The sequence below is a fragment of the Hydra viridissima genome, unplaced genomic scaffold (genome assembly GCF_058129835.1).
Source record: "Hydra viridissima isolate aposymbiotic clone 2 unplaced genomic scaffold, HvirCarnegie_v1 scaffold_1, whole genome shotgun sequence".
NCBI lineage: Eukaryota > Metazoa > Cnidaria > Hydrozoa > Anthoathecata > Hydridae > Hydra > Hydra viridissima.
In genome coordinates, this window is record NW_028324300.1 from 38262980 (window position 1) to 38287322 (window position 24343).

The 24343-nt window shown below is 29.9% G+C and overlaps 3 protein-coding genes across 5 annotated transcripts; 1 reads left to right on the forward strand and 2 right to left on the reverse strand.

Moving 5' to 3' along the window:
- Positions 1-6689: 6689 nt before the first annotated feature.
- LOC149894853 (ribosome production factor 1-like) lies at positions 6690-13927 on the forward strand. Of its 2 annotated transcripts, XR_016453655.1 has the most exons (8): positions 6690-9265; positions 10144-10323; positions 10549-10702; positions 10914-10996; positions 11197-11375; positions 12473-12599; positions 12983-13742; positions 13854-13927. XR_016453655.1 is itself a non-coding variant. In XM_090091456.1 (7 exons), exons 1-7 carry the CDS (start codon positions 9080-9082, stop codon positions 13022-13024), a joined length of 951 nt encoding a protein of 316 aa, XP_089947582.1. In that variant the 5' UTR covers positions 6690-9079; the 3' UTR covers positions 13025-13927. The 2 variants fall into 2 exon arrangements, 1 of the variants encoding a protein (XP_089947582.1); XM_090091456.1 differs by having other exon boundaries at positions 12983-13927.
- Positions 13928-15389: 1462 nt separating this feature from the next.
- Positions 15390-17418, reverse strand: LOC145192352 (signal recognition particle 19 kDa protein-like). The gene is made up of 5 exons (XM_090099988.1): positions 17266-17418; positions 16696-16771; positions 16167-16241; positions 15658-15766; positions 15390-15545 (listed from the first exon to the last, which is right to left on the reverse strand). The coding sequence occupies exons 1-5, from the start codon at positions 17301-17303 to the stop codon at positions 15421-15423; spliced, it is 423 nt and encodes a 140-aa protein (XP_089956114.1). The 5' UTR covers positions 17304-17418; the 3' UTR covers positions 15390-15420.
- Positions 17419-20574: 3156 nt separating this feature from the next.
- Positions 20575-24232, reverse strand: LOC145192326 (uncharacterized). Of its 2 annotated transcripts, none has more exons than XM_090100802.1 (10): positions 23967-24232; positions 22784-22841; positions 22294-22399; positions 22154-22212; positions 21853-21970; positions 21604-21658; positions 21457-21523; positions 21181-21238; positions 20964-21041; positions 20575-20776 (listed from the first exon to the last, which is right to left on the reverse strand). In XM_090100802.1, the coding sequence occupies exons 1-10, from the start codon at positions 24102-24104 to the stop codon at positions 20584-20586; spliced, it is 930 nt and encodes a 309-aa protein (XP_089956928.1). In that variant the 5' UTR covers positions 24105-24232; the 3' UTR covers positions 20575-20583. The 2 variants fall into 2 exon arrangements, with proteins under 2 accessions (XP_089956928.1, XP_089956935.1); XM_090100809.1 differs by having other exon boundaries at positions 22774-22841; positions 23967-24201.
- Between the last annotated feature and the right edge of the window lie 111 nt (positions 24233-24343).

Consider the following 24343-nt stretch of genomic DNA (forward strand, 5'->3'; position numbering starts at 1 on the left):
ATGTTTACAGCTATCCGACAAAGAGCTCTCACACAAAATACTCTACCTCAAAGATCAAACAATTCCAGATGATAAGAAAGAAGCGATTAAATTATTAGCTGATATAAATAGTTACATACTAGATGAAAACGACATTCTTTACCACATATACGAACCCTCTAAGAAAACTACCGAAGGAATTTACAAACAACTAGTTATACCTCCTAAGTTTAGAGACGACATCATATATTGGGCTCACAACCATGCAACTGCCGGACACTTTGGATTTGTCAAGACTCTTGATAAGCTTAGGAAGAGGTATTATTGGCCACTAATGTACTCAGATGTTGAACACTGGATTCGAGGATGTACTCACTGTTCACAAAGAAAAGGAAATCATCCAAAATATAAAGCTCCACTTCAACCAATACCAGCAACAGAACCATGGGACCAAGTAGCCTGCGATGTAATAGGTCCTTTCCCAGCAACACTATCTGGAAATAAGTACATTATCGTTTTTCAGGATAGATTAACTGCTTGGCCTGAGGCATTTGCGACCTCGAATATAGATGCAGTTATAATTGCACAATTGTTACTCGACAATATAATCTTTCGGTTTGGAGCCCCACGCACCTTTTTAACAGACAGAGGTACAAATTTTCTTTCAAAGTTGATAAATGAACTCTGTAAGATGGTAAACACGAAGAAAATAAACACCACACCCTACCACCCAGAATGTGATGGAATGGTAGAAAGATTTAACGGTACTCTAGTCAAAACCCTGTCTATGTATGTTAGTGATCATCAAAAAGACTGGGACGTACATATAAACGCTGCGTTATTTGCATATCGAACATCTGTTAATTCATCACGCGGTGAATCACCATATTTCTTGTTATTCGGTAGAGAGCCAAGATTGCCTCCAGATATCACCTTTTACACTCCAAAAGATGTCCCTCACACTGTTGTAGATTACAGAAATCTACTAGCCACTAGAATAAAATTAGCTCACGAACTAGCGAGAAGCAATTTACAGAAAGCACAACTGCAAAACAAATTCTATTATGACAGAGATGCTAAAGAACCTACATTTAAAGAAGGAGAAAAAGTATGGATACACAACAAGGAGAGAAAACAAGGCCTATCTCCAAAATTACAAACGAAATGGCAAGGACCATACCAAATTATTGAAAAAGTTTCCCCCGTTAATTTTAAAGTAAAACTTGTTGATGGTAGTAAAGCACCTTTTGTCGTTCATTCTAACAGACTCAAGAAATTTCATGAACCCCTTATGAAACCAAACGATAACGCAGAACCTTCCGATATTGAAGATGATGGTTCAGATAACACTCTTAATCAAAACCGAAGCCAAGATCATCAACCCACAGAAGTTGATAAAACAAGAACTTCTGAAATTAAAGTTAATCAACCAGAAGGCAGAACTTACTTCACTGATAAGAAAACACCAAATAATATAACAGGTCCGAAGCCACCTAACAAGAAGAACAAACAGAGCAAGACCTCCTTCACAGATGAGACACCATTAGTAACTGACCAAGGTATAACTAATGATACTGACGACGATATCTACTTAGTCGAAGCCATAAGAAATCACAGAACGCGGAAAGGGAAGAGAGAATTTCTCATTAAATGGAAGAACTACGAAGAAACAGAAAACACTTGGGAACCTGAAAATAATCTCCACCCAGATTTGGTGAAGACTTACCTTCAAACTCACACTTCACACCGTTCATCTGACATACCGCTTAACCCCATGATCATGACATTTGTCCAACATTCCAGGAGAACAAGAAATTACAGCCTACTTGCACTGTTAATGCAAGTATTCTTTTTCTTTCCCATATTCATTCTAAATGTAAGAGCAATTGACCTTGGACCTATCTATGATTGTACTACAACCACCCCACTCGGAATTTACGATTACCCTACTATAAAGAACTGTAAGCACAAAATGAATCAAGAAGAATATCAAGTAAAAACTTATTCAGCCGAGGTTTTCCGCTATTCCCCGAAAGTATCAAAGTTTCCTATTTATCTCTGTTCACATTTTGAGATTACCCTGACCTGCGATCACCGAAATATATTTCTCTCCAGTAAAAGATCACGCCAAGAAAAAGAAATAAAAGTTCCAATCGAAGAATGTCTCGCTATGGTTTCGAATCTAATACTTAATACTCAATTAACACGAAAGAGAGAACCAACTAAAGAAGAGAACGTAAAACACATATTTGAACAAATTGTTTCGCCCAACAAGAAAACCCCAATAAGTTCAGAAATATTAGACGTAAAACAACCTAAGATATACAAAATCGTAGAAGGATTATGGAAAAGTTATGCGTTAGAAAATTACGACTGTAGTATATTTCGAAAAACAACAATAATAAAACAACTGTATGAGGTCCAACAGTTCAAAGCCCAATTAATTGGCAACGCTAGTATTATTGAACAACACCTTACAGACAGTGAATGCTCTTCTAAGATTAATCAACTCTATGATGCTGGAATTTGTAATATGAACCGATCTATGAAAGTTATTGTATGGAGAAACCCAAATCATGACTATGATGAAATGCAATCCTTAGGAACACATCAGATTCAACGATCTGGAGAATATTTTTTGATTCCCAGCTTACAAGCTGGCGGAGCGGTGCAACAAACGATGGAAATTGATGAAGAGACTATTCAATTAGACAATGGTCTGGTATTAAGAAACACTAAAACCCACTTTAACATGTTTCACCCACTAACCGAAGCAATCAAAGAATATGCTAAGACCGTTTCTGACACTGTTGTAGCACCACTTCTAGAGGCTCATATTGTTCAAACAATGATTTATCAAAAACAGATGATGATTCAAGAATGGGAAAGACTTTGTTTTATCCAACAAGAAATGACAAAACTACAACACTGGATGATCTCAACGTTTCCAAATACTGCTTCAAAATGGATACACCCTGATGCCGGTGTACTTGTACACACTGTAGGTGATGCCTTACAGTTAGAACAGTGTAAGAAGATATCAGATTACAGAATACACTTAAACCGGAAAATTAATGACACATGCTATCACGACTTTCCTATTTCTATACCAAATGACAACACAACCCGATTCCTAAAAATATTTGATCGACAAGTAGTTAGAACTAGTTCTATTACCTTGTGTAAAAATCGACCTTCTATAACTTATTTGAGAGATCACAACAACCAATATTATATGATCACATCCGAAGGGAATGTTTCAGCTTTTACAATACAAGAAACCTCTCTAAAAGAAACCGCGACAATAAAGTTAAAAGAAATTAGAGGATTTGACAAACGTCTTCTATCACCTGCACCACATTACCTGGAACCATATACCATGCTAAATATTTTCACATACGTTCACGATGCAATGCAGGAAGTCAAACAACTTCAAACAGATCATGGTGATGGTAACGTTTTACTTGGAATTGGAAGAGCTTTAGGAGCAACCATTGAATCTCTAGCTAAAGGAGGAAGTACCATCATAAAGGCAGTTGGTTCTGCTTTAAACGGCGTATTAAACGGAGTTGGAAATTTAGACGAAAAGGTAGTCAACAGTTTTGGCACAGCAGCTTCTAACATCATACACGCCTCTGGTACAGCAATAAAAGATACTTCTACAGGAATTGGAAATATTTTTCATGGAATATTAGGAGGAATAGGAGGAACCATAAAATGGTTTCTGATATTATTTATAATCATATCTCTTGTATACTTAAATAAGGAATCCATAATAACATTTCTACGGAGAAAAACCAAAAATGACCCAGCTACCCCTGTCCTACCAAACATATCCGAAACAAAACAGAAAAGTCAAATCAAACCTAATAAACCAACACCCGTGATACACCAAGAGGATAACAAAGAAAGTGATGAAATAATCAATACACCAGAAACAAACTTACTGTCTATTTCAAAAATAAATTTAAAAGATGGCAGTCGCAGTGAAGCACTACAAGCAATGATCACAATACATAATGATGCGACTCAATTTCAAGTTAAGGCATTAATTGACACAGGATCAGTAACAACCATTATCAATAAAGACCTTTATTTAAAAATCTCAAATAAGTATGAATCTCTAATATCTACAAACAACAAAGAATTTTGTTTAATATCAGCATCTAACCATAAAATGCCCATAATTGGAGAAGACGACATTATTATTCAAATTGCAGAGAAAACATTGAAAACCTCAGTGCTTATCGTCCCTAACATACCACATGACGTAATTCTAGGATTACCCACCCTGGTACAAATGAAATTGAAAATAGATTTAGAAGAGTCAATTTTAACAAGTTTCTCACAAAATTGTAAACTTGTAAAAGATTCAGAAATTTCCAAACCTAAACCATACAAAAACCGTATAAGTTTATTGTGTATTACATTAAACAACACGAAAGTCAAAATTGTCATGATAATAATGATATTACTGATAGTTACTCTCATACCCAGCTTCATTACCTACCACTTTATGGTACCCAGAAATTACAAGGACACTACTGAACAAGATCTGATAATTACTTCTTCTGCAGGACATATGATATTAAATACGAAACTATATATCCACTTACACGCAAAACACAATTCCACCATGGTAATAACAATGTTTTTCAAAATACATCATGAACTCCAAAAACGACTTGGACTTCCACAACACCTAGTTTTAGGTTATATATCAGACGAAAACAAACAAAAAACATTCATAGATGAAAATACACACGACTCAATCAAACCTTTCACTCACGCAAAATGTTGGATGACAACCAATCCACCATTATCGAATAACAAATAATATAATTATACGAGTAACAAGTATCCGACATGGGTGCTCAGGCTTATATCACGACCCTGCTCATTTGCCAGTGATACCTTATTATTATTATTTCAGCAAAATTTATTTATAAAAAAAAAAAACTTACAAAAGAAAATGGCCGAAGAGGAACCATTAGCAGCACACGCTAAGAAAATGAGAGAATTAGCGAGGATAAAGAACTCGTTTCTAGTTGACATAGAAGCCATACGCATCAATAACCATGACTGCGTGAGAGAGATAGGAATACTACATATAAGAACTAATACTCATTTTTCAAAACACTTTATTCCATGCGAGGATTTTTATAAACTTTCTAATAAAGACAAGAAATCGTTTGACTTTTGTTTTAACAACATTCATGGTCTCACCTTTTTCCCAAGACCTACTATGAAGCAACAATCATTCCTCTCTTGTTGTGATGCACCGAAATACCTTTTTAACCTTGTTGGAGAGTATGCCACCATCTATTACAAAGGAGGACACTTGGAAAGAAATTTATGTCAACAGCTGGGATTAAAATGTATTGACTTAGAACAAATACATTTACAATACGATACACCGAAATTGCCCATTCAAAAAGTTAGTGACATTCACCATCATCACTCTGTACCCTCAAAATACAATTGCAACCAACATAAAAAGTTACGGAAATTTGTACACTGTCCATTAACAGAAGTTTACATTCTAAAACATGAACTTCTACGATTAGGGTATTTAACTACAGACAAGACAAACGACTGACACTAAAACTTTTTCTGTGAAATGCAATATTGAGGTTTAAACTAAGTGAATTTAGTTTTGCATTTCACCTTTTTGAACATAATTTTTTTCAAGGCACATTTTCAGGTTTTAGCCCTAGCTACTCAGTGCCTACGCCATTTTATTTTTAAGACGATTTGTTTATTTTATTTTCCATTTTTTTGCACATTACGTTTTCAAGATTTATATTTAACTATCTATAAGGGGTAATTTATTTTAATTGTATTATAAAAAAAAAAAAAAAAAAAAAAAGTTGTATAAAAAAATTTTATAAAAAAAAAAAAAAAAAAATTTATTGGAAGTATATGTAATTGAAGTATATATAATTGAAGTATATAAAATTAAAGTATATATAATCGAAGTATATGAAATTGAAAGCATTTGCACGACATTATATTATCGAAGTATTTAAGAATATATTTACACGGTTTAAAACATTTATTGAAAACGTGAATCAAATTTACTCAAATCTCGAAACCTACTTGAATGGAAGACAGACAATGCCAACCTCAAATCTCAAAAAAAAAAACCAGACACGATAAACAGTATACCTATACCACTTTCATATGAACTATCCTTGTATCAAAAATCAAGGGACGATTTTTTTCGAAGAATGGAGCTATGTGAGGAGGGAAAATGATAAAATTGTAAACATTATCTTTAAGTTTTACCCAACTCAAGCATATAATATTCGAACAAAAAAGAGTGAGTCAACCAACAAAAAGTACGCACGGAGACTTATTGAATTTGTCATATGAATAAGATGATAAAGCGAAAAGAAGAGTAAAATGTAACAACAACCAAGAAAAGACGTACACGCAGAGAATTATTGAATTTGTCAAATGAATAGACGATATACCGAAAAGAAAAGTAAAAACAACAACAACCAAGAAAAGACGTACACACAGAGACTTATTGAATTTGTCATATGAATAAACGATAAAGCGAAAAGAAAAGTAAAAATAACAACAACCAAGAAAAGATGTATGCACGGAAACTTATTCAACCTGTCATATAAATAAATGATGAATAAGTAGGAAAACGGTAAACAATCGAAAACTATAAAAAGTTCAAAAAAAAGAAAAGAGGACAGTTTTGGGAAGACAGTTTTGGGAAGACAGTTTTTGGGAAGACAGTTTTTGGAGAGAGTTTTTGAAGAAAAGATTTAAAAGAGAATTTTAAGAGAAAGAATTTTTAAGAGATTTAAAAGAGGATTTTAAAGAAGAAAAAGGATTTTGTTATAAAAAGAGTTTTAAGAGATTTAAAAAAAAGGAATTTATGAGAAAAGGATTTTTAAAGATTTAAAGAGAATTTTATGAGAAGTATTCATCAAGATTTTAAAGAGAAACTTACGAGAAGAATTGGTAAGAAAAGATATTTGAGTAACTTTAGATAAGCGTTATTATCTGTATTGATTTATTGATATTTGCATGAGTTAATTTTAAGAGAATATATATTGATGAGAATTTTTGAGAATATTTATTAAGAAAAATAAGTAAGAGAAGAAGAACCAGTAGTAAGTACTTTTGTTTGCATTCCGATTATTAATATTATTGTTGTTATTACTATATGAGTTAAATATTGTTATTGAAAAGTTTGATGCTTTGCCGCACACCTTAGCATATCCGCGCCATTACATTTACGTCACACAAATATAAGAGTGCTTACCATTACACATTAATAGAACATTTGTTTGAGTTTTATACTATAGAACATACTGAGGACGGCGAATACAAGTTAAGCCTTTTTGATTAGACCTTGCCCATTCCTAACCAAACTATTCCCAAACCTAGCCCTTTCCTAACCAAATACTCCCCAGACCACTAACCTCGTTCCCAACCTCCATATACCTAATCCAAACAACACCAAACCCAAACTTCCCCTTCCCCTTCCTCTTTACTGCAAGCGAAAAAGAAAATAATAATAATAAATAAAAAGAAAAAAACCACCGCCCTCACAGTATTATACAACAAGCGATGCTGAAGGGTGGGAATATAATGCCTCAACTTTTGTTTTTAAAGACCTACTAAATCAATTATTTGAAAAAAAGCTAATTTAAACAGTTTATATATTTAAACAAATTTAGGTTTCAGAAAAAAAAACATTGCAAAACCTCGCATACCTTATGCTATACGTTTCAACCCTTCAAGTAGAGCTGTGCGAGATTAGGCTTTTTAATTTCAATCGAGTTCGATCGAGATTGCAAAAATTTCGATCGAGTTCGAGTTCGAATTCGAGATTATTATCATACTGAGGAACAACCTATTTCATAAGTGCCTGAAAACTATGTTCTTCTACGAAATCGTACGGCAGGTAATCGGGAGCCAACATGCGCCCAATAGCTCGAATTTTTTCTTTAGATTTTTCATGATCAGACTTCCATGCTGTTTTCTTTGCCTGTTATACTAACTGACAGTTGTTTTCCAGCTTCATTTCCTTCCTTTTTTTTCTTCCTTTTTCATTTTTTTTCCTTCATGTGCCTTTTTATCACACTCTGCTGATTCCTTCTTATGATAATTTCTTAAGTGAGTAAATAAGCCAGTTGTAGAGTTCGTAGGAAGATATTTTTTGACCGCATCTTCCAATTTTACAAAAATCAAAAATAGTATCGTTAATTTTACTCCATTTTCAAGCGTTTTAATAATATTTTGCTAGCACTTTACAACGAGTTTTTAAATATCGAACCAAGGTTCGAAATTCGAATTATATTCGATTAACTAAACACTTTCGATTCGAGTTCGATTATTGAATAAACTCGAACTCGAACTCGAGACGTTTCGCACACCTCTACCTTCAAGACATTGCAAAGAATTGCTATTTGATTAAAACCGTTAAACTTAGTTTTAAATAACAAATTTATGAATGAATTTAAGCTTGTCACACCAAATACATTTTGTTTTTTAAACGCAGAAAGAGTTCTATTTTACTAAATTTTGAAAAGTTCGATCTTAAAAGTTTGATGTAGAAGTTGGTTATTCTTGTTTTTTAATCTTTAAACAAAGAAAAACCAAACGTCAATGATTAACACTTACTTTGGTGTAGCGTGTTGGAGCGAAGTGGAGCAAACTATTCCAGATCACCAAGGCTCGTAAGGCGCCTCAGAGCGGCCTTGTTTAAATTATTCGGGGGACTAAAGTTGGGATTCTTAAGACGAATCGCTTTTTCACTATATTAGCTCTATTTCGCTGTCTAAAACAAACAGTCATCCTTTAACTTGCAGAACTGAAATGTTAGTTCCTCTTTCTTTTAATGATGGGAATTTTCTAATGAAAAATGTTGATTCCCTCTTCCTAATGATGTATGATTTTTTATTTTAAAGTGTCAATTCGCACTATATTTGAGATTTTTTAATCCGAACTATCAATTCCCCACGCTTATGAAAAATATTGAGTGTAGAATTCAGGCCCGAACTCATGTTTCAGACGGAACTGATCACATATTTCATTATCCAGACATTTATTTACATCTAACAAATAGTTAAATATGGATTCCAAAAAACACGTGAAACTCAAAATTAAAAACGATGAAAAAAATCAAAAAGATTATTCTCTTATCAAGAACAAAATACTTAGAAACGAACTTTACAGAAAAGAGAAGGTAAAAAAAGACAAAGAAAAAAGAAAGCTTAGAGAAAAAAGAAAAAAAGAAAGAGATGCACTTGGTGATGAGGTAGATTGATTCGGAAAAATTGTCTTAATTTGTCAACTGTTTAATTTAACTTCTAGGTGAAATAATAGTTACAATCATGCTAAAAGCTCTAAATGCATCATGTTTAAAGATTATTTGAAACCTCTAGATTCTCCTAGAAGTAGTTTTATAAATAGATAAGCTTCTAGCAAATAAATATCTTGGTATTTTGCTAAGTTGCTGTTTTAAATATTTTTTTATAGCTTGAATTTGTTTAAATTTTGAATTATTTAAAGATTTAAACTATATAATGAAATTTCCTAAGGTTACCTAGTACCAAAAGTGTTGTTTCTGCTACACTCTATTACAGGAAAATAGATTTATGGTCAACTTAAAACCCTGGCTGAAACACCCTCTTTTTAAATAATATTTTTAAAAACTGCTTATAAACCTATATTTCTTATGCTCTATAAGTTTTGGTTTAAAATCTAAAAAACATTTGTTGGTTCATAATAGAAAGTTCAAAATGACATTAAATTTAATTCTTATGATTTATTCAGCTCATTTAACATTATTTCATTAGTTACTATGACTTTTTCAAATCAAATTTGGAATAATTTACTGTTTGATCTGTATCTATGTATACTTCTATGTTTTGATATAGAAGTATATCAAAACATAGAAATATACATAAATACAGATCAAACTGATGTCACATCTTGGGTGGCTGTTTATTTGCATTTTTGTATATGTCATCTAGAACCAGTTTTTTTCTAGCACTGATATTTGTAATATATTCACTTGTTACAAAAATATGTATAAAACATGTGACTCAAAATTGTGGGTTTATTTGAATGAAAAAGTCTTTTAAAAATGTTACTCAAAGTTGTGGGTTTATTTGAATAAAAAAAGTTTTTTAGGCACCGCCAAAGAAAATGCAAAAAACTTTAGAAAACATGCGAGTCAAGGATGAAACAATTGTTGATATGGAAGATGAAGAAATATTGCAAGATGCAAAGACAGATGAATTGGCTTCTTATTTTGCCGGTGAAAGAGTTCCAAAAGTATTATTCACAACATGTAATCGGCCTAAATGTCATGTATGCAATACTTAGTTTCATTTTCTATTATTTCTTTTTAGATGTAAATACCCTGTAATAAGGTTTTATGTGGCTTAAAAGGTTGATTGTGGTGATTTATTCATATTTATAACTTTGTAAATGAGTACAATAATGTTTGGGTGCCATTTTAGTAAGTTTTTTCATAAAATGTTTCAGTTGAATTTTTTAAACTACAATTCTTTTTTAATTAGTTTTATAAATTAGGAAACTCTCAACTTCATTGAGGATATGGTTAAAATAGTTCCAAATTCAGAGTATCGTAATCGTAAAGGCATAGATCTGAAGAAGATAATTCCGCAAGCAATTGAAAGAGGATTCACAGACCTTGTGGTAATCAATGAGGATCAAAAAAAAGCCAGTATCTTTTATAAAACAACTTTAAAAAATTTTTTAAGCTAAATAATAGGTCAATTATTCCTCAGTAATTATTCTAAAACTTTTATAACATGTTTTACAGCGTGTTTTATGACATTATTTTTTTTATAAAATGATGTTGGTAAGTTTAAAAAAAAATTAAATTCTGTAAAGTTAAAAAAAGTATTAATGACATTTTCTTGACATTAAAAAAGATGGTTTAATCATATCTCATTTACCTGATGGTCCAACAGCTCATTTCAAATTGTCATCTGTGCGAAAGATTCAAGATATTAAGGTAATATTCTGCAAGTTTTATTATATTTGTTTCTGGAATTTTGTAGTAAAAATTTTTTATCAAAGAAAAATTTTGAATATTAAACAATCAATGAAAAAACTAAAGTTTTTTTTACTTAGTATTTTTTACTTAGTATTTTTCTGTTTAGAGCTGTGTCATTGTTTTAGTCTAATAACTAATAGGATCAGTAAATTTTTTAGAATCATGGCAAATCATCACAACATCGACCAGAACTGATTCTTAACAATTTCAACACACGTCTGGGCTATTCAGTTGCTAGGCTCTTAGCTGCATTGTTTCCATATGACCCACAGTTTCAAGGAAGACGTGCAGTAACCTTTCATAATCAACGAGATTTTATATTCTTTCGACATCATAGGTAAACATTTAATATACTTATTCAGAAGAGTTCCATTATATTACTTTTAGACATAAAGTGAGATGAGTTTTCATTTAAAGTTTTTTTGTGAGTTTGATTTTATGATATTTTAAATTTTTTAACAAAAAATAGTTAATATATAATTAGTATAATAGTTCTTAACAAGAAAAACAGTTGGGACACTGAAACGTTAACTCGCTCAAAAGCTAACTAAATATTATCTAAAATCTCAATCAATGACCTTTGCATAATTAACATTTTGGTTTGTAGACTAAAAGATTAAGACTTTTGTTGTTTTGCATTTCTATTTCTCTTTTTTCTTCTCAACTTCTCTCTTTGCTTTATCTTCAATCAAATCCAGTTATTGGTTGTGTCATCTTTCATTTTGTAATAAACTGTTTTAAGCAAACTTTTGCTTAAAACAGTTAATTACAAAATGAAAAATTAACACAAGTTAACGCAAATTCAACACTAATGCTTATATCATGATTGTTTAATTGTTTTATTCAGCTTTTTAATACCCAGTCCTCTGTTGATTGTTTCTTTTGACTTGTGCTTCTCAATCCTTGTGAACTGGCAGTGGTGTTTGTAAACTGGTTTGAAACTGTTTAAAGTTTCAGTTACCTTATAAATTGTTGTATGATGATTTTTTTAACTTAAAAACATCTGCAGTAGTCTTTTTTTTTATCTCAACCCTTTAAATAGCTTTACACAAGCTAAATGTTTGGATTTCATTTTATCCTAGTTTAAGTTAGTTTTTAAAAAATTGAATAACTTTGAAGAGTTATATTACATGTTGCAAGCAGGTGTTAGAAGTAACTTTGTTATGCAAAGCTTCCTTTCATCAGGGTAATAAATAATTATATTGCAAACAATTCATAGCAAATAAATATTTTATTAAATAATGCTAAACTGAACCTTCATGCCATTTTCTTAAGATCTGTAATAAATATATTACAGATCTTAAAATAGTTATATGTAAAGTTAAGATTTTTTTATATACATCAGTTTTATTCTATAAACAAATTTCTACTTGTTGAGTTTTAATAAATGATTTTTGCAAAAAATTCAATTTATCTAAAGTTCAAATGTTATAGATATGTGTTCAAAAATGGAAAAAAAACTGGTCTTCAAGAGCTCGGACCACGATTTACATTGAAACTCCGGTCCTTGCAAAAAGGTTCATTTGATTCAAAGTACGGTGAATATGAATGGATCCATAAGGTAGATTTTTCTATTCCCAAGATTTTATTTGTATTCAATAATTTATCTTTTTATATGGTAAAAAAAGGTTATAACCTAAAATTAAATACACCAAAGCTGGATTTAGTATTTTAAGAAAGGTAATTTTATATCATTTGAGGAACATTCCTGGAATAATTTAATACATATATCTATATATATATATATATATATATATGAATTATAGACACTTGTCATAACAATTTTGTCTTACTTACCTCCATTTCGGATTGTGATATGTCCATTTGAATAAACAAGTGAAAACTGATACTTATGTAAAGTTTACAACCATTTTTGTGTTATTTCTAGATTAAACCTTGTTCTGACCATTTATCATTTATCTTTGGTAATTTTTTTTGTTTTAGAGAAAAGAAATGGATACAAGTCGGCGCAAGTTTCATCTATAGTTAATTCACTATATATTCAAATGCCAGGAATCTTGATTATCGGGTTATAATCACTGATAGGTTAGCTAGAAGAGGAAGCCATTTTAATCTTCAAGTAAAAGAAGGAAGCCTTGCATTATGCTCGGGAGATTTGAAGAGTTATAATTATTACAATTTATAACTTACTTATAAAAATTACAACGTCGGAAAATTACAACGTCGGAAAATTACAATTTTTTGTTTAACTAAATATGAAAACAAATTTTCACGTTAGAAAAACTTTTTATAAAAACAATTTTTTGTTTTTCTTAAAATTTTTACGGAATCAGTGACGAGTATATGAATAGTACAAATATTTTTACAGTCCTGCAACTTCACCTGGATGATTTCGTGCTGCAACACTTTTGAAAATTTATCAATAATAAGAGTAAATACAAATCGAAGAGAACATTGAATCTCTTCATAACTCGCAATTTTACCTCTTTATCATGTTTTGTTGGAAAACTTAAATCCCAGTTTCATCAACTCACAGTCTATTATCGTCTTCTGGCGCGTCGTTGCACGAACTGTCTAACGAATGACGTAACTTTGACAAGCTTGAAACTTTAGGTTGGGCAGTAAAAAATCAGTCAGTGGAAAGTCAGACTACAAGAACATTAGAATGAGAAGGTTGTTTCTTTATTCACTTGCAATGCAAAAGTTTTCTAGGGTCCTCTTTAAGGTCCTTTAATTTTTTAGTGTACTTAGTAAAGTATTAATTTTTTAGTATACTTAGTAGGGTATTAATGTTTTAGTGTACTTAGTAAAGTATTAATTTTTTAGTGTACTTAGTAGGGTATTAATTTTTTAGGGTCCTTAGTGGGGTATTATTTAAAGTCCTCTATATTTGATTGTTAACAAGTTAAATTTCCACTTCGTTTTTAAGTTGTAGAGTTTTTTTATTGGTCCTAAGACAGCAAACTCTTAACGAGCTTCAATATTTTGAATGTTTTTTTTGTAAATATCTTAAAACACTGATGTTTATTAGTTCTTTGTTTTAATATTTTGTTCAGCAACGTCGTCACTTAGACTGAGAACCTGATAAGCAGCAGCTGCTTTTATCTTTCTTGTTCAGCTCATTTTTTCTTCTCGTGTAACCAACAGCTTTTTCTTCTCGTGTAACAACAGCTTTTTTTTTCAGCTTTTTAAATCACAGAAAATATCAGTTGTTTATTTTTTTAAACACAATTTTTCATTTTTTTTTTTTCTTTCAACAATACCAATTCCATATTTGAATTTGTCAAAGGTTCACTAACATAGAAAACCCGATTTCTGCACATATATATGGAAACCTCTACATCAGTGTAAAGTAAATGAAATATTACTTTACACAAACAAAAAATAGGTTATAAACGCGCGTAAAACGTAGAAAATACAAAGAAAAGTTTCGTCTGTTTTAAGCAGAGCAAATACCCGAATTTTACCATAATTTTGTGTTTAAATAAACCATATTGTTGGCCTGTTGATCAAATAAAATATAATGTTAGAACTACATATATATTCTATATCACATATATATGTTATATATATATATATATATATATATATATATATATATATATATATATATATATATATATATATATATATATATATATATATATCATTGAAAAAATTAGGAATCCTAAATTCAAAATTAGGAACAGTTGATTTTATCTTCTTTTTTGATTGATTTTTGAAATTAACGGATTACTGAGGAATAAATTATTGTAGTATATTTACGCGCCATACACAAATGTTACGGGAATTACAAGTTTTTAACATTTGATTGTTGAAAATCTAGTTGTTTGAATATCTTAAATGAAATATGCATGGGTTTTTGTTGGCAACCGGTCTATGATCCTTTTGGGATCGGTAAACTTCGGATGTTCTTCCTCTTTAGCATTTCAAGAATTAATAAGTATTGATAAATAGTAATAAGTAAAACGTAAAAAAAAAAAAGTGATAAGGATGGTATTTCTTGCAAAGTTTTAAAAAAATGTTTCCATTTTATTTTTATCAGTCAGCGTCAAGAACTTGTCATTCTGTACATTTACGATATTAAAATCTATTCATACTTATGATACTTGTAACTATAAAGCATTTTTCAAAATTACAAATTACGCTTAATAAGACGATAGATAGGAATTTTGTCTTATTATGGTTACCAAACCAACTAGATTAATCTAAAAACTTAGTCACGTGAAGGACCAATGTAGCTTTTTTATATAAATACCATGGAAGGTATTTATTTTTTACCTTAGCAAATATTTAGCCAGCTTAGCCCCAGATCAAACTACATAAATAAAATTGAAAAATATAAGCCAGATTTTAGAGTTGAGCGAACCATCCAAATCAGTAAGAGAGATTAATAGATTAATCTATTTTTATTTTCAAAACTACTTTTTCTTGGTTTTCTTTTTGTTGTTAGTTGATGGTCCTGGGGTTTCCACAGTTGCACCTTTTAGCTGACGACCTTTTAATTTTGGTATCATTTCAGAGAGTAACAGCATCAGTGCTTTACCTTTCCAAAAATACAATGAATTTTTGTTTAGTATAAAGCAACCAAAGGTTTTTCAAAAAATTGAAAAGTCTTTTCACTGAAAAAAGGAAAAAAAATATATAAAAACTCTTACGAGTTGGATATTGTAAATTAACAGGTGTGCCATCTGCTTGTTTAATTTGAACCTTTACTCGTCCTTTACAAAGAGCATCCTTAAAACTGTCACGAGGATATTGTTTATTCTAAAAAAAAAAAAGATAAAATATTGTTTTATAACCAATAAAGACATGTGCAACCAGTGACTTTCAAGGCACTAAAAATAAATCTAAAATGCCATAAAAAAAGTTGAGAATTCAATAAGAAACTTGGCAGAAAAAAATCGGGAATAAAAGAATGTGAATATGTTAAAAGAGTTTTCAATTTTCCAAACATCAAAGATGGTTCAGCAACAATGTTGTTCTAAGAGATTAATTTACTATCCACAAACTCCAAATTTTTTTCTCAACAGATTTTAAAAGCCAAGTGGCTTTTCCACATTCCTTTAACACGAAGAACTAATTTAAATTTGGGTCTAAATTGCAATCTTATACTCACATTTATTTCTTCCAAAGAGAAATTCTGCCATTAAGGTTTAAGTTTTACCTCCTCTAGAAGAGTATTGAAGTCATGATATTGTAAGACATCTCTTATTTCAGTAGCTTTTGGGTTATCAACAGCCTAAAAAATTAAAAAATTATCATAAACTATAACTAATTATAACTTATAATAAAAAACATTAACAAATTATAAAATAAGTCATGTAACCTTTACATAAATTTGTTTAAATAATTTGTTATATATTAGAAATTATATAATTTTTTAAATAAATATGTATAGAGGTATAGTTTTATTAATGTATACCAAACATCAAAATCAGAAATCATCATTTGGATTTGCTTTTACAAGAGATGAAAAAATATTCTGATAGAAGATAATTTCACTATAAGATTACATGATTAGTTTTAAGAACGAGAATCCATTTTGAAGAGTTTTGTAATTATATGTAAAAAAAAAAAATACAAAGTAAAATACTACGTAAAGATTAGAGATCTTGAAAGTATTATACATTTATAGCAGAAAAAACAAACAACAGAATATATTAATTTTGAAAAGTGGAACAACAATAAAATACTTTTGATTTAGCAATTTTCCTTCCTTCCTCTTTTGTTCGACGACTGTTTATATATGAAGGATATATAACCACCCATCTAAAAAATAAAAAAGAGTGAATGCAAGACTTATAACAACCACATTTTAATAAGAGTCAGATGTAACCTACAAAGTGTTACGTAATACAGTGATAATAGTTTATGTATGTATAAACTATATATATATATATATATATATATATATATATATATATATATATATATATATATATATATATATATATATATATATATATATATATATATATATATATATACATATATATATATACATATATGTATATATATATATATATATATATATATATATATATATATATATATATATATATATATATATATATGTATATATGTATATATATATATAAGATTCAAAAACATGACCAAGTTTTTACAAACATATTTCAAAATTCAAAACCCTGTGATCAACGATACCTTTTGTAGTATACAAATTCAGTTTTTTATTTTGAATTGCTCTTTTCCCTAAATTATTTTAGTATACCCTATGTATGTATGTATAACATACTCATTACCTTTGTTGGGAACTTGGATCAGTGGTATTATACGCCATTTTGCAGTGTGTTATGTTTACAATATTCGGTGCCGTTAAAAGATTAATTTGAAAAAAAAGCTGTACTTTTTTTTTTCTTTTACCAAAACACGAAATTGTAGTCTAGGTTTTTAAAAAAAACTTTAATAGCTAGAGTTCATAATATACGTTGTTGAAAAGTTTTAGGAGGAAAAGAGAGGGAAAGAGAGGAGGGGGAAGGGGGGGGGGGGTGGGAGAGAGAGAGGGAGAAAAACACCGCAATTAAGAGCCTGCATATCTTTTCATTTCTGAATCGTTATTATTCCGATATGACAGCAGAAAAAAAAGTCCTCGGATTGCTAGAGTTCCGGTTTATACCGAGATTTAAACTAACTACAATACCGAATAAAATTATTTTACCGATTTTTTGTCGTAATCATTCCGATGACACTTTTTTTCCCGCTATCGAATCGGAATGATAACAATACGGAACTGAAACGATACACAGACCCTTAGCCGCTATGCAGTTTGGAATTGCAATATTATTGCAATTAATTAGTTTGATCCTTAGTCAGTATACTGTAAACGACGATCCCTAGTTTGAAAAAACTAGGGATCGTCGTTTACAGTATACTGACTTAACGGTATACTTTACGGTATACTTGGTATACTAAAAGTTAGTATACAGATTAGTAAACCTGTTTACTTTTATTTGTGAGATATTTTTGGACTGGTTTGATAATTTAATAATTATATTTTCTTAATGAATTAAATTACTGGACTATGTCTATTCGTTGACTAATCATGATTAAAGTATTTTTTTTTTTTAGTTCAATTTTTGTTTCTTAAGGTTTACTTAATAAAATTTTAATTTGTTAAGTTGTTATATTTTTATACCACGCTGTTCGTGCTGCTCTTCACCGTTTTAAGATTTAAGATTGTTTATTCTACAGGTATCTCTAATCTGAAATAAATAGTAATAATAGTAATCAAAAAAATCATTAAGCAAAAAGTTTAGTTTATGTTATACTTTACAGTATACTTTAAGGTATACTATACGGTAAACTGTACAATAAATTTTTAGTATACCGTACACTGGCGATCCCTAAAAAAAACACTCAAAGTAATTTGGATTATAATTGAAATGGTATTGATTTTTGGTGAAAGTATTTCCATCGTTTCTTTGTTGAAAACATTTCCACGGTTTCTCGACCAGTATTTTGAGAAATAACTTGTCAATTAAATGAGATGCTGAAGAAGTACAATAGGAAATAACATCGTGGTCAAAATGTCTTTCCTTGCTACCATGAGTCAAGTTTTCTTGCTCGTACAAGTCAAGAAAATATTCCCTATTATTTAATTACAGACGGTTTTTTAACAAATCTTAGTGTTGGGGTGCTTCAAAATATAAAGCTTCTGGTTTTTCAGAGAGAGTTTCATCTTTTGTTAGAGCTAATGTTTTAGTTTTCATTAAAAAAACCACAACATTAATTATGTATACCTTTGTCAGAAAGAAGGGGAGGTATTATAAGCTAAATACAACTGTAAAGCTAGTGTAAGAGTGTTGCAATCATGTTGTTGAAGTATTATTTCAATTAAACAAATGTAAACAAACAAATTTAGGCTTGAGGATATATCAAAGCGTACAGCTTTAACATATCCTCAAGTTTTAATTTGATTTAAATTTAAAGTCTTCAACTAAGAAGATAAGTAGAAATCTTGTTAAAACTAAAAATAACTTAGACTTTGCCGTTCATTACATGCTCCTTTTTCCTTTTTATTTCAGTTGCAACCTGTTGCTTTTTTAATGTTTGTATTTGACCCTGAATATAATAGTTTGCTTGCAGCAGGTTCTATATACTCTAGTAGAACTTTGAACATGTTGTATGATTCTAAGCTTGTAAAAAATTGTTTTAAATTATGTGTTATCGGTGTATTTTGATTTCTTTATTAACTAAAAAAAACTTTTTTTCAAACTACTATCACTTTGACATAAAAAGAAAAAGTGTTTTTAATTGAATTATTTAAGGAACACAGCATATTATGCCATCTCCGCAGTATTTTAAAATTTATTAAGTTATTTTTTTGATTCAACGGAAACATTTTCTTGGATGAAATGAGCTGAATGAGTTCATCAAAAGAAACTTTATCATTCGTAATTATTTTGGAATGTTTTTTAAATTTAATACGCTTTGTTGTTTAATTTTGTGTTGAATAAAAAATCAAAATGCATTGCGGTTTTTTTCTAGAGAGGGAATGGCTAATTATTAAGGCCGTTGCTATTTGAAGCCACTGATCTCTATAATAACTGGATAGCGCATCTCTAATATCAAAACTGACGCCAAAATCGCCATATTGGAAAGCCCCAGAACGCTGAAATCTGATATGTGCGATAAAGTGATAAAGCGATAAGCCAAAAAACAGAACTTAAAGCTTACGGGATTAAAATTTTTGGGGCTTTCCAATATGGCGATTTTTGCGTCAAAAAACAAGAAGTTCTGCTCGGAGTTGCGCTATCCAGTTATTATAGAGATCAGTGCTTGAAGCGCAATGCGCTCTATGCAGCCATATGCTACTTGGAGCGCAATACTTTGTACGCATGTGCTAAATTTAAAAAAAAAAAAAAAAAAAAAAATCTTGTTGATATTAACCCTATCCCCATCCCTTACTCTAACCGCCTATCCAACCAGCTTTATTGTGAAATATAAATCGCACTGTTATAATAAAATAATTGCGCATGCGTGTACAATATTGCGCTCTGAGAAGACACTTCGAATTATTAAACTTGTGTTTTTTATCACCTTTTTCTTAGCATGCGTGAGTGTGTGAAATATTGCTGCATCACACCCGCTGCCCTTGTTGGTATGTTATGGTCGAGCGCGCAATTCCTACAAAGTGATAGGGTTAATTTGTGATTATGAAAAATTGACTTTTTTTTTTTGGGCAGGGGATGCGGATCCGTAAACAATAACAATATCTCCAATAAGAATTTCTTAAAAACGACTGCAGCTCCTTTTTTAACCGCCAGGTGGAACCGGAAGACGTCATACAGGCACTTAGTCTTTAAATCATTTTTAACTCTTATCTTAAGACATTGTTCACACGTGTGCAATATGAAAGATTCAAATACATAATGTATATATTTACATATAAATATATATTTATACATACGTAAAACTATTATCACTGTATTAATTAGTATTTAACTTGTAAACTCTAAAGTAAATTTCATTTTTTTTGTCAACGAGAAGAACGATATTCAATCGCAAATTAAGGCAAAGTGTTTTAATCACCAATGTATGCAAAGATTTAATTTTCTTTTTTAAGCTAAAGAATCTTTCGCCGCCATTCTCTCCAAAGAATTTCCTTTAGAGAGATCTGAAAATGAAGCTAAACTGACAGGAACATTTACCGAAAGTTTTTTCGAGGAAATCAAATGCTGACGTCTGTGTTTGTAGGACAAAGTAGAGGTAACAGCAGGTGGCGAAGGAACAAACGATCTCTGTACATCAGTGCTAAAAAAAATTGACAAATCATTTTTTCCCCCCCGTGATTTGTTACTTTCGTGAATGTAATCTTAAGTAATACAGTTGATTCCTAAAAAATTATCAGAGAAAGGGAGGTTGGGGGTTGGAATGGAAGGGAAGAGCTTGTTAGATACAAATAGTCTAAAAATGTCGAAACTAAAGATAGGAATTGCACCTTTTTTGAGGAGTTTGGTTTGGTGACTTGCACAGTTCGGATTCGTTTCGATAGTTGATACAATACGGTTCGGTGTTTCTAGTACAATAATGTTCGTTTCAAATACATAAAAGTTCTGCTTCAGAATTGTTTATCAACACATAACATAAGTAATAATTAGACAAAATAAAAAAGAAAATCAATAATACATTAAAAACAACAACAACAAAAAACTAACGCTTTCTTGTTTATATCTAAAGCAGCACGTTCCAGTTTGTTACTTAACCGACGCAAAACTTAAAAAAAAACAAAAAACAAAAACAAACAAACAATTAAATGTGAAATAATAGTCTTTAATAGATAGAAATTATGTAAATGTTTCGGAAAATTAAGATATACTCCGAAACTACTCTCTAGAATTAATTTCTGTTTCAACTGTACGTGCATACAAACGTATATTAATGAATTTTTCGTAAATATTTTATTGTAGGTTGATAGAATTTTTGAATATTACCCGCAACATTAGGATCACATTGGGTTCTTTTTGTGCGCTGAACATTTTTTTCTTCGATTATGGCATTCTAAAACCAAAAGAAATCTCCGACTGAATCTAGAGCAGACAAAAAATAAACTTTAAAAAAAAAAGAAAATAGAAGCAAACCTGAATATCTTCAGAATATTTCAGAAGAAATCTTCGCTCTTCTTCAAAATAATCTCTAAGAAATCATTTGAATGATACAAGCAAATTTAATTGACCTAAATTTCTTTTTAAAAAAATATTGTAAAAATTGACTCCTGCGTCACTGCTAAAAATTCAAACTGCTAAAGCCATTTAAAATCATTTTGAAAATGAATTTCAAAAATGGTTTTTAGTTTACAAAGGATTAAAAGCAGCATAAAAAATCTTTACCTCAAAATACAAACTAATTCTTCTGTTTTGTTATCATTCAAATTGCTGACTTGTAAAAATCTATCCACTGTTTGATGCAATATACTAGAGGATTCATACAAACAGTTGACTTCTTCATCTAAATTAAAATTAACACTCAAGAGTTGAAAATATTAAACTCCTAAAATATTATTCCACTATATATATATACATACATACATACATATATATATATATATATATATATATATATATATATATATATATATATATATATATATATATATATATATATATATATAACTACAAAGTTAAAACAAACTTTTCTTAATTTCTTTGATCAGTTTTTTCTCTTCATCACTGAGGATAGTATTTAAATACCTAAGAATAAAAACTAGAAATATTTACTAGAAAAAACAAAAACATTCAAGACGTTTAAAATGTTAAGATAACATTATATACCTTTCTCCTTTCCTGTCAACATTCTCAAACAACTTAGCAAAGAGTTCTATTTGTTTCAAGAGGTCTTCTCGAACCCTGGGAGATTCAGCCAAAGTCTTGTTTTTATCTGAGAGAAAAAAAAGAAAGAAAAATTTTTTCAAAGAAATGAATGAAAAAATACATTTGGGTTATAAGCAAATAAATTATTTAATTTTCTCACTTTAATCTTATAAGTCTTCACAATTTCCTTATAAATTTTATGTTGAGATGAAAGCTTTAGTTAAAGAAAGAGGTTAGTAATGTAACTCTTATAATACAACTTTAATTAACCTGCTTATCCTGCTAAACCTGCTTGAAATTAGATTATTGAAATCAATAACAGTCTTAAGTACTAAATTTTAATCTGACATAGCATTTTAACAAATTTTTTGTTATTTGTAGTTAGAGATTTATCATTAGTCAGTGTTATACTTTATTAAATCAAAACACTAAAAATATAACATTTAAAAACCATCATTCTTTTCATTTGATTTGATCTGATCTTTCCAGATGTCATTCAATAGAGAAATCTACAATAAATAAAAAAAACAAACAAACAACTTTATCAAACCATTGTGAATTTCAAATAGCGAAACATATTATTAGATATAAAATATGATCACATAAATTTTGTGCAGAGATCAAATAATACTGTATGGTTTTTTTCTTCTTTATTGAAATCCTTTTTTAATGACACCATTTCTTTTGATTTTTCAAATTCACAGATGAATCCTCTTAAAAATCCATTTTACAAGATCAAAATCAATTTTCTTGAGGTACACTTTTATTGCAGAGTAAATTGAGGTTTTTTTTGCTCACCAGCTCAAGAGTTTTCAGAACAGCACAAAAATCACTTTTCAGGCAACATTCAGGTATCAGTTAAATGCAATCAAAGTCAACACCCTTTAATTGTTAATTACTCAAAAAATACTTAACACATTTTTGTAACTTTTTTGCAGAAGGAAGCTACTGTGTTATTATTTAATTGTATTAGTGTTAAGTATTGCTTACCATTGTTATTGGGTTAAAATGAGTAAAGAAATATTAAATTGAGAAAAGGTTTCACTACTTCAAGAAGTCTCTAGAATGCTATGAACATGGCTACAAAAATGGCTACAAATCGGTACCTAAGAAAGCAAATCCTCCAAAAATTCCTAAACAGCGAGTTATTGAAAGTTATTGCTCAATTGTAAAAAGAAATTCTATTGAAAAGCAAGAAATTAGCTTCAAATGAAGAAGATTTTAAGGAAAAAAGATTGCCGCTTTAAAAAAAGTAACTCAAAGCATGATCCAGGAGATGAAGTCAAGTATTTGCAAAAATATTAGAAACTTTGCTTAAACTTTGCAGTTGACCCATGTTTTACATCAGCAGGAATTCATCACTTAATTAGAACATTGCTAGTGAGCATCAAAGTGAAATACAACAAAAATTTTGCAAAAATTTTCTTTGAAGCTCTCTCCAGGATGATGATTTCATTTCAAATGAAATTGGATGAATTCATTTCAGGTGCTATGGATTATCTTAGTATGAGAAAAAAAGAAACTAAAAATTTAATTAGTTAATTATGGAGGTGGGTGGTGTGTAAAGAAGAAAAGTAGAGATGAGAAAATTTGAAAATCATTCTTGAGAAAATTTGTAAATAACTCAAACTGACTTCTGAATGCAAATCTTCTATTTCTTCTATTAGCGTTTCTCCAATAGCTTCTTTAATATATAACAGCTTTTGTTCAGAACACACATGAGATTCAATATCTTTCCATAATGATGTGAAGGGTTTAAAGAGTTGAGACATCTCTCATGGTGAAGCTGAACTATAAAGGATTCAATATGTATTCATCTTTAAATATTCTGTCAATTAAGTAAACACAACTTTTAATGGATTTTCTAAAAAACATATATTTAATCTGTTAAGTTTATATAAAAAAAAAAAAACATTTTAAAATATTTTTTTTTGCCCAATGTTAAAATTCTAAAATGTTAAGGAAAAGTTTTTGTCCCCAAAAAAAAAACAAAAAACAAAAAAAAAAAAAA

Excerpts from the sequence above, each read along its gene's own strand:
- LOC149894853 (XM_090091456.1), top strand. The coding sequence starts at position 9,080 with ATGGATTCCAAAAAACACGTGAAACTCAAAATTAAAAACGATGAAAAA. Across the intron at positions 10,703-10,913 it reads TGAGGATCAAAAAAAAGCCA|ATGGTTTAATCATATCTCAT; the intron begins GTATCTTTTATA and ends ACATTAAAAAAG. Across the intron at positions 11,376-12,472 it reads ATATTCTTTCGACATCATAG|ATATGTGTTCAAAAATGGAA; the intron begins GTAAACATTTAA and ends CAAATGTTATAG.
- LOC145192326 (XM_090100802.1), bottom strand. The coding sequence starts at position 24,104 with ATGTCTCAACTCTTTAAACCCTTCACATCATTATGGAAAGATATTGAA. Across the intron at positions 22,842-23,966 it reads TAGAAGATTTGCATTCAGAA|ATTTCTCTATTGAATGACAT; the intron begins GTCAGTTTGAGT and ends TATTTATTGTAG. Across the intron at positions 21,042-21,180 it reads TTAGATATAAACAAGAAAGC|AAACACCGAACCGTATTGTA; the intron begins GTTAGTTTTTTG and ends TTATTGTACTAG.
- LOC145192352 (XM_090099988.1), bottom strand. The coding sequence starts at position 17,303 with ATGGCGTATAATACCACTGATCCAAGTTCCCAACAAAG. Across the intron at positions 16,772-17,265 it reads GATCCAAGTTCCCAACAAAG|ATGGGTGGTTATATATCCTT; the intron begins GTAATGAGTATG and ends TTTATTTTTTAG. Across the intron at positions 15,546-15,657 it reads TAATTTACAATATCCAACTC|GTAAAGCACTGATGCTGTTA; the intron begins GTAAGAGTTTTT and ends ATTTTTGGAAAG.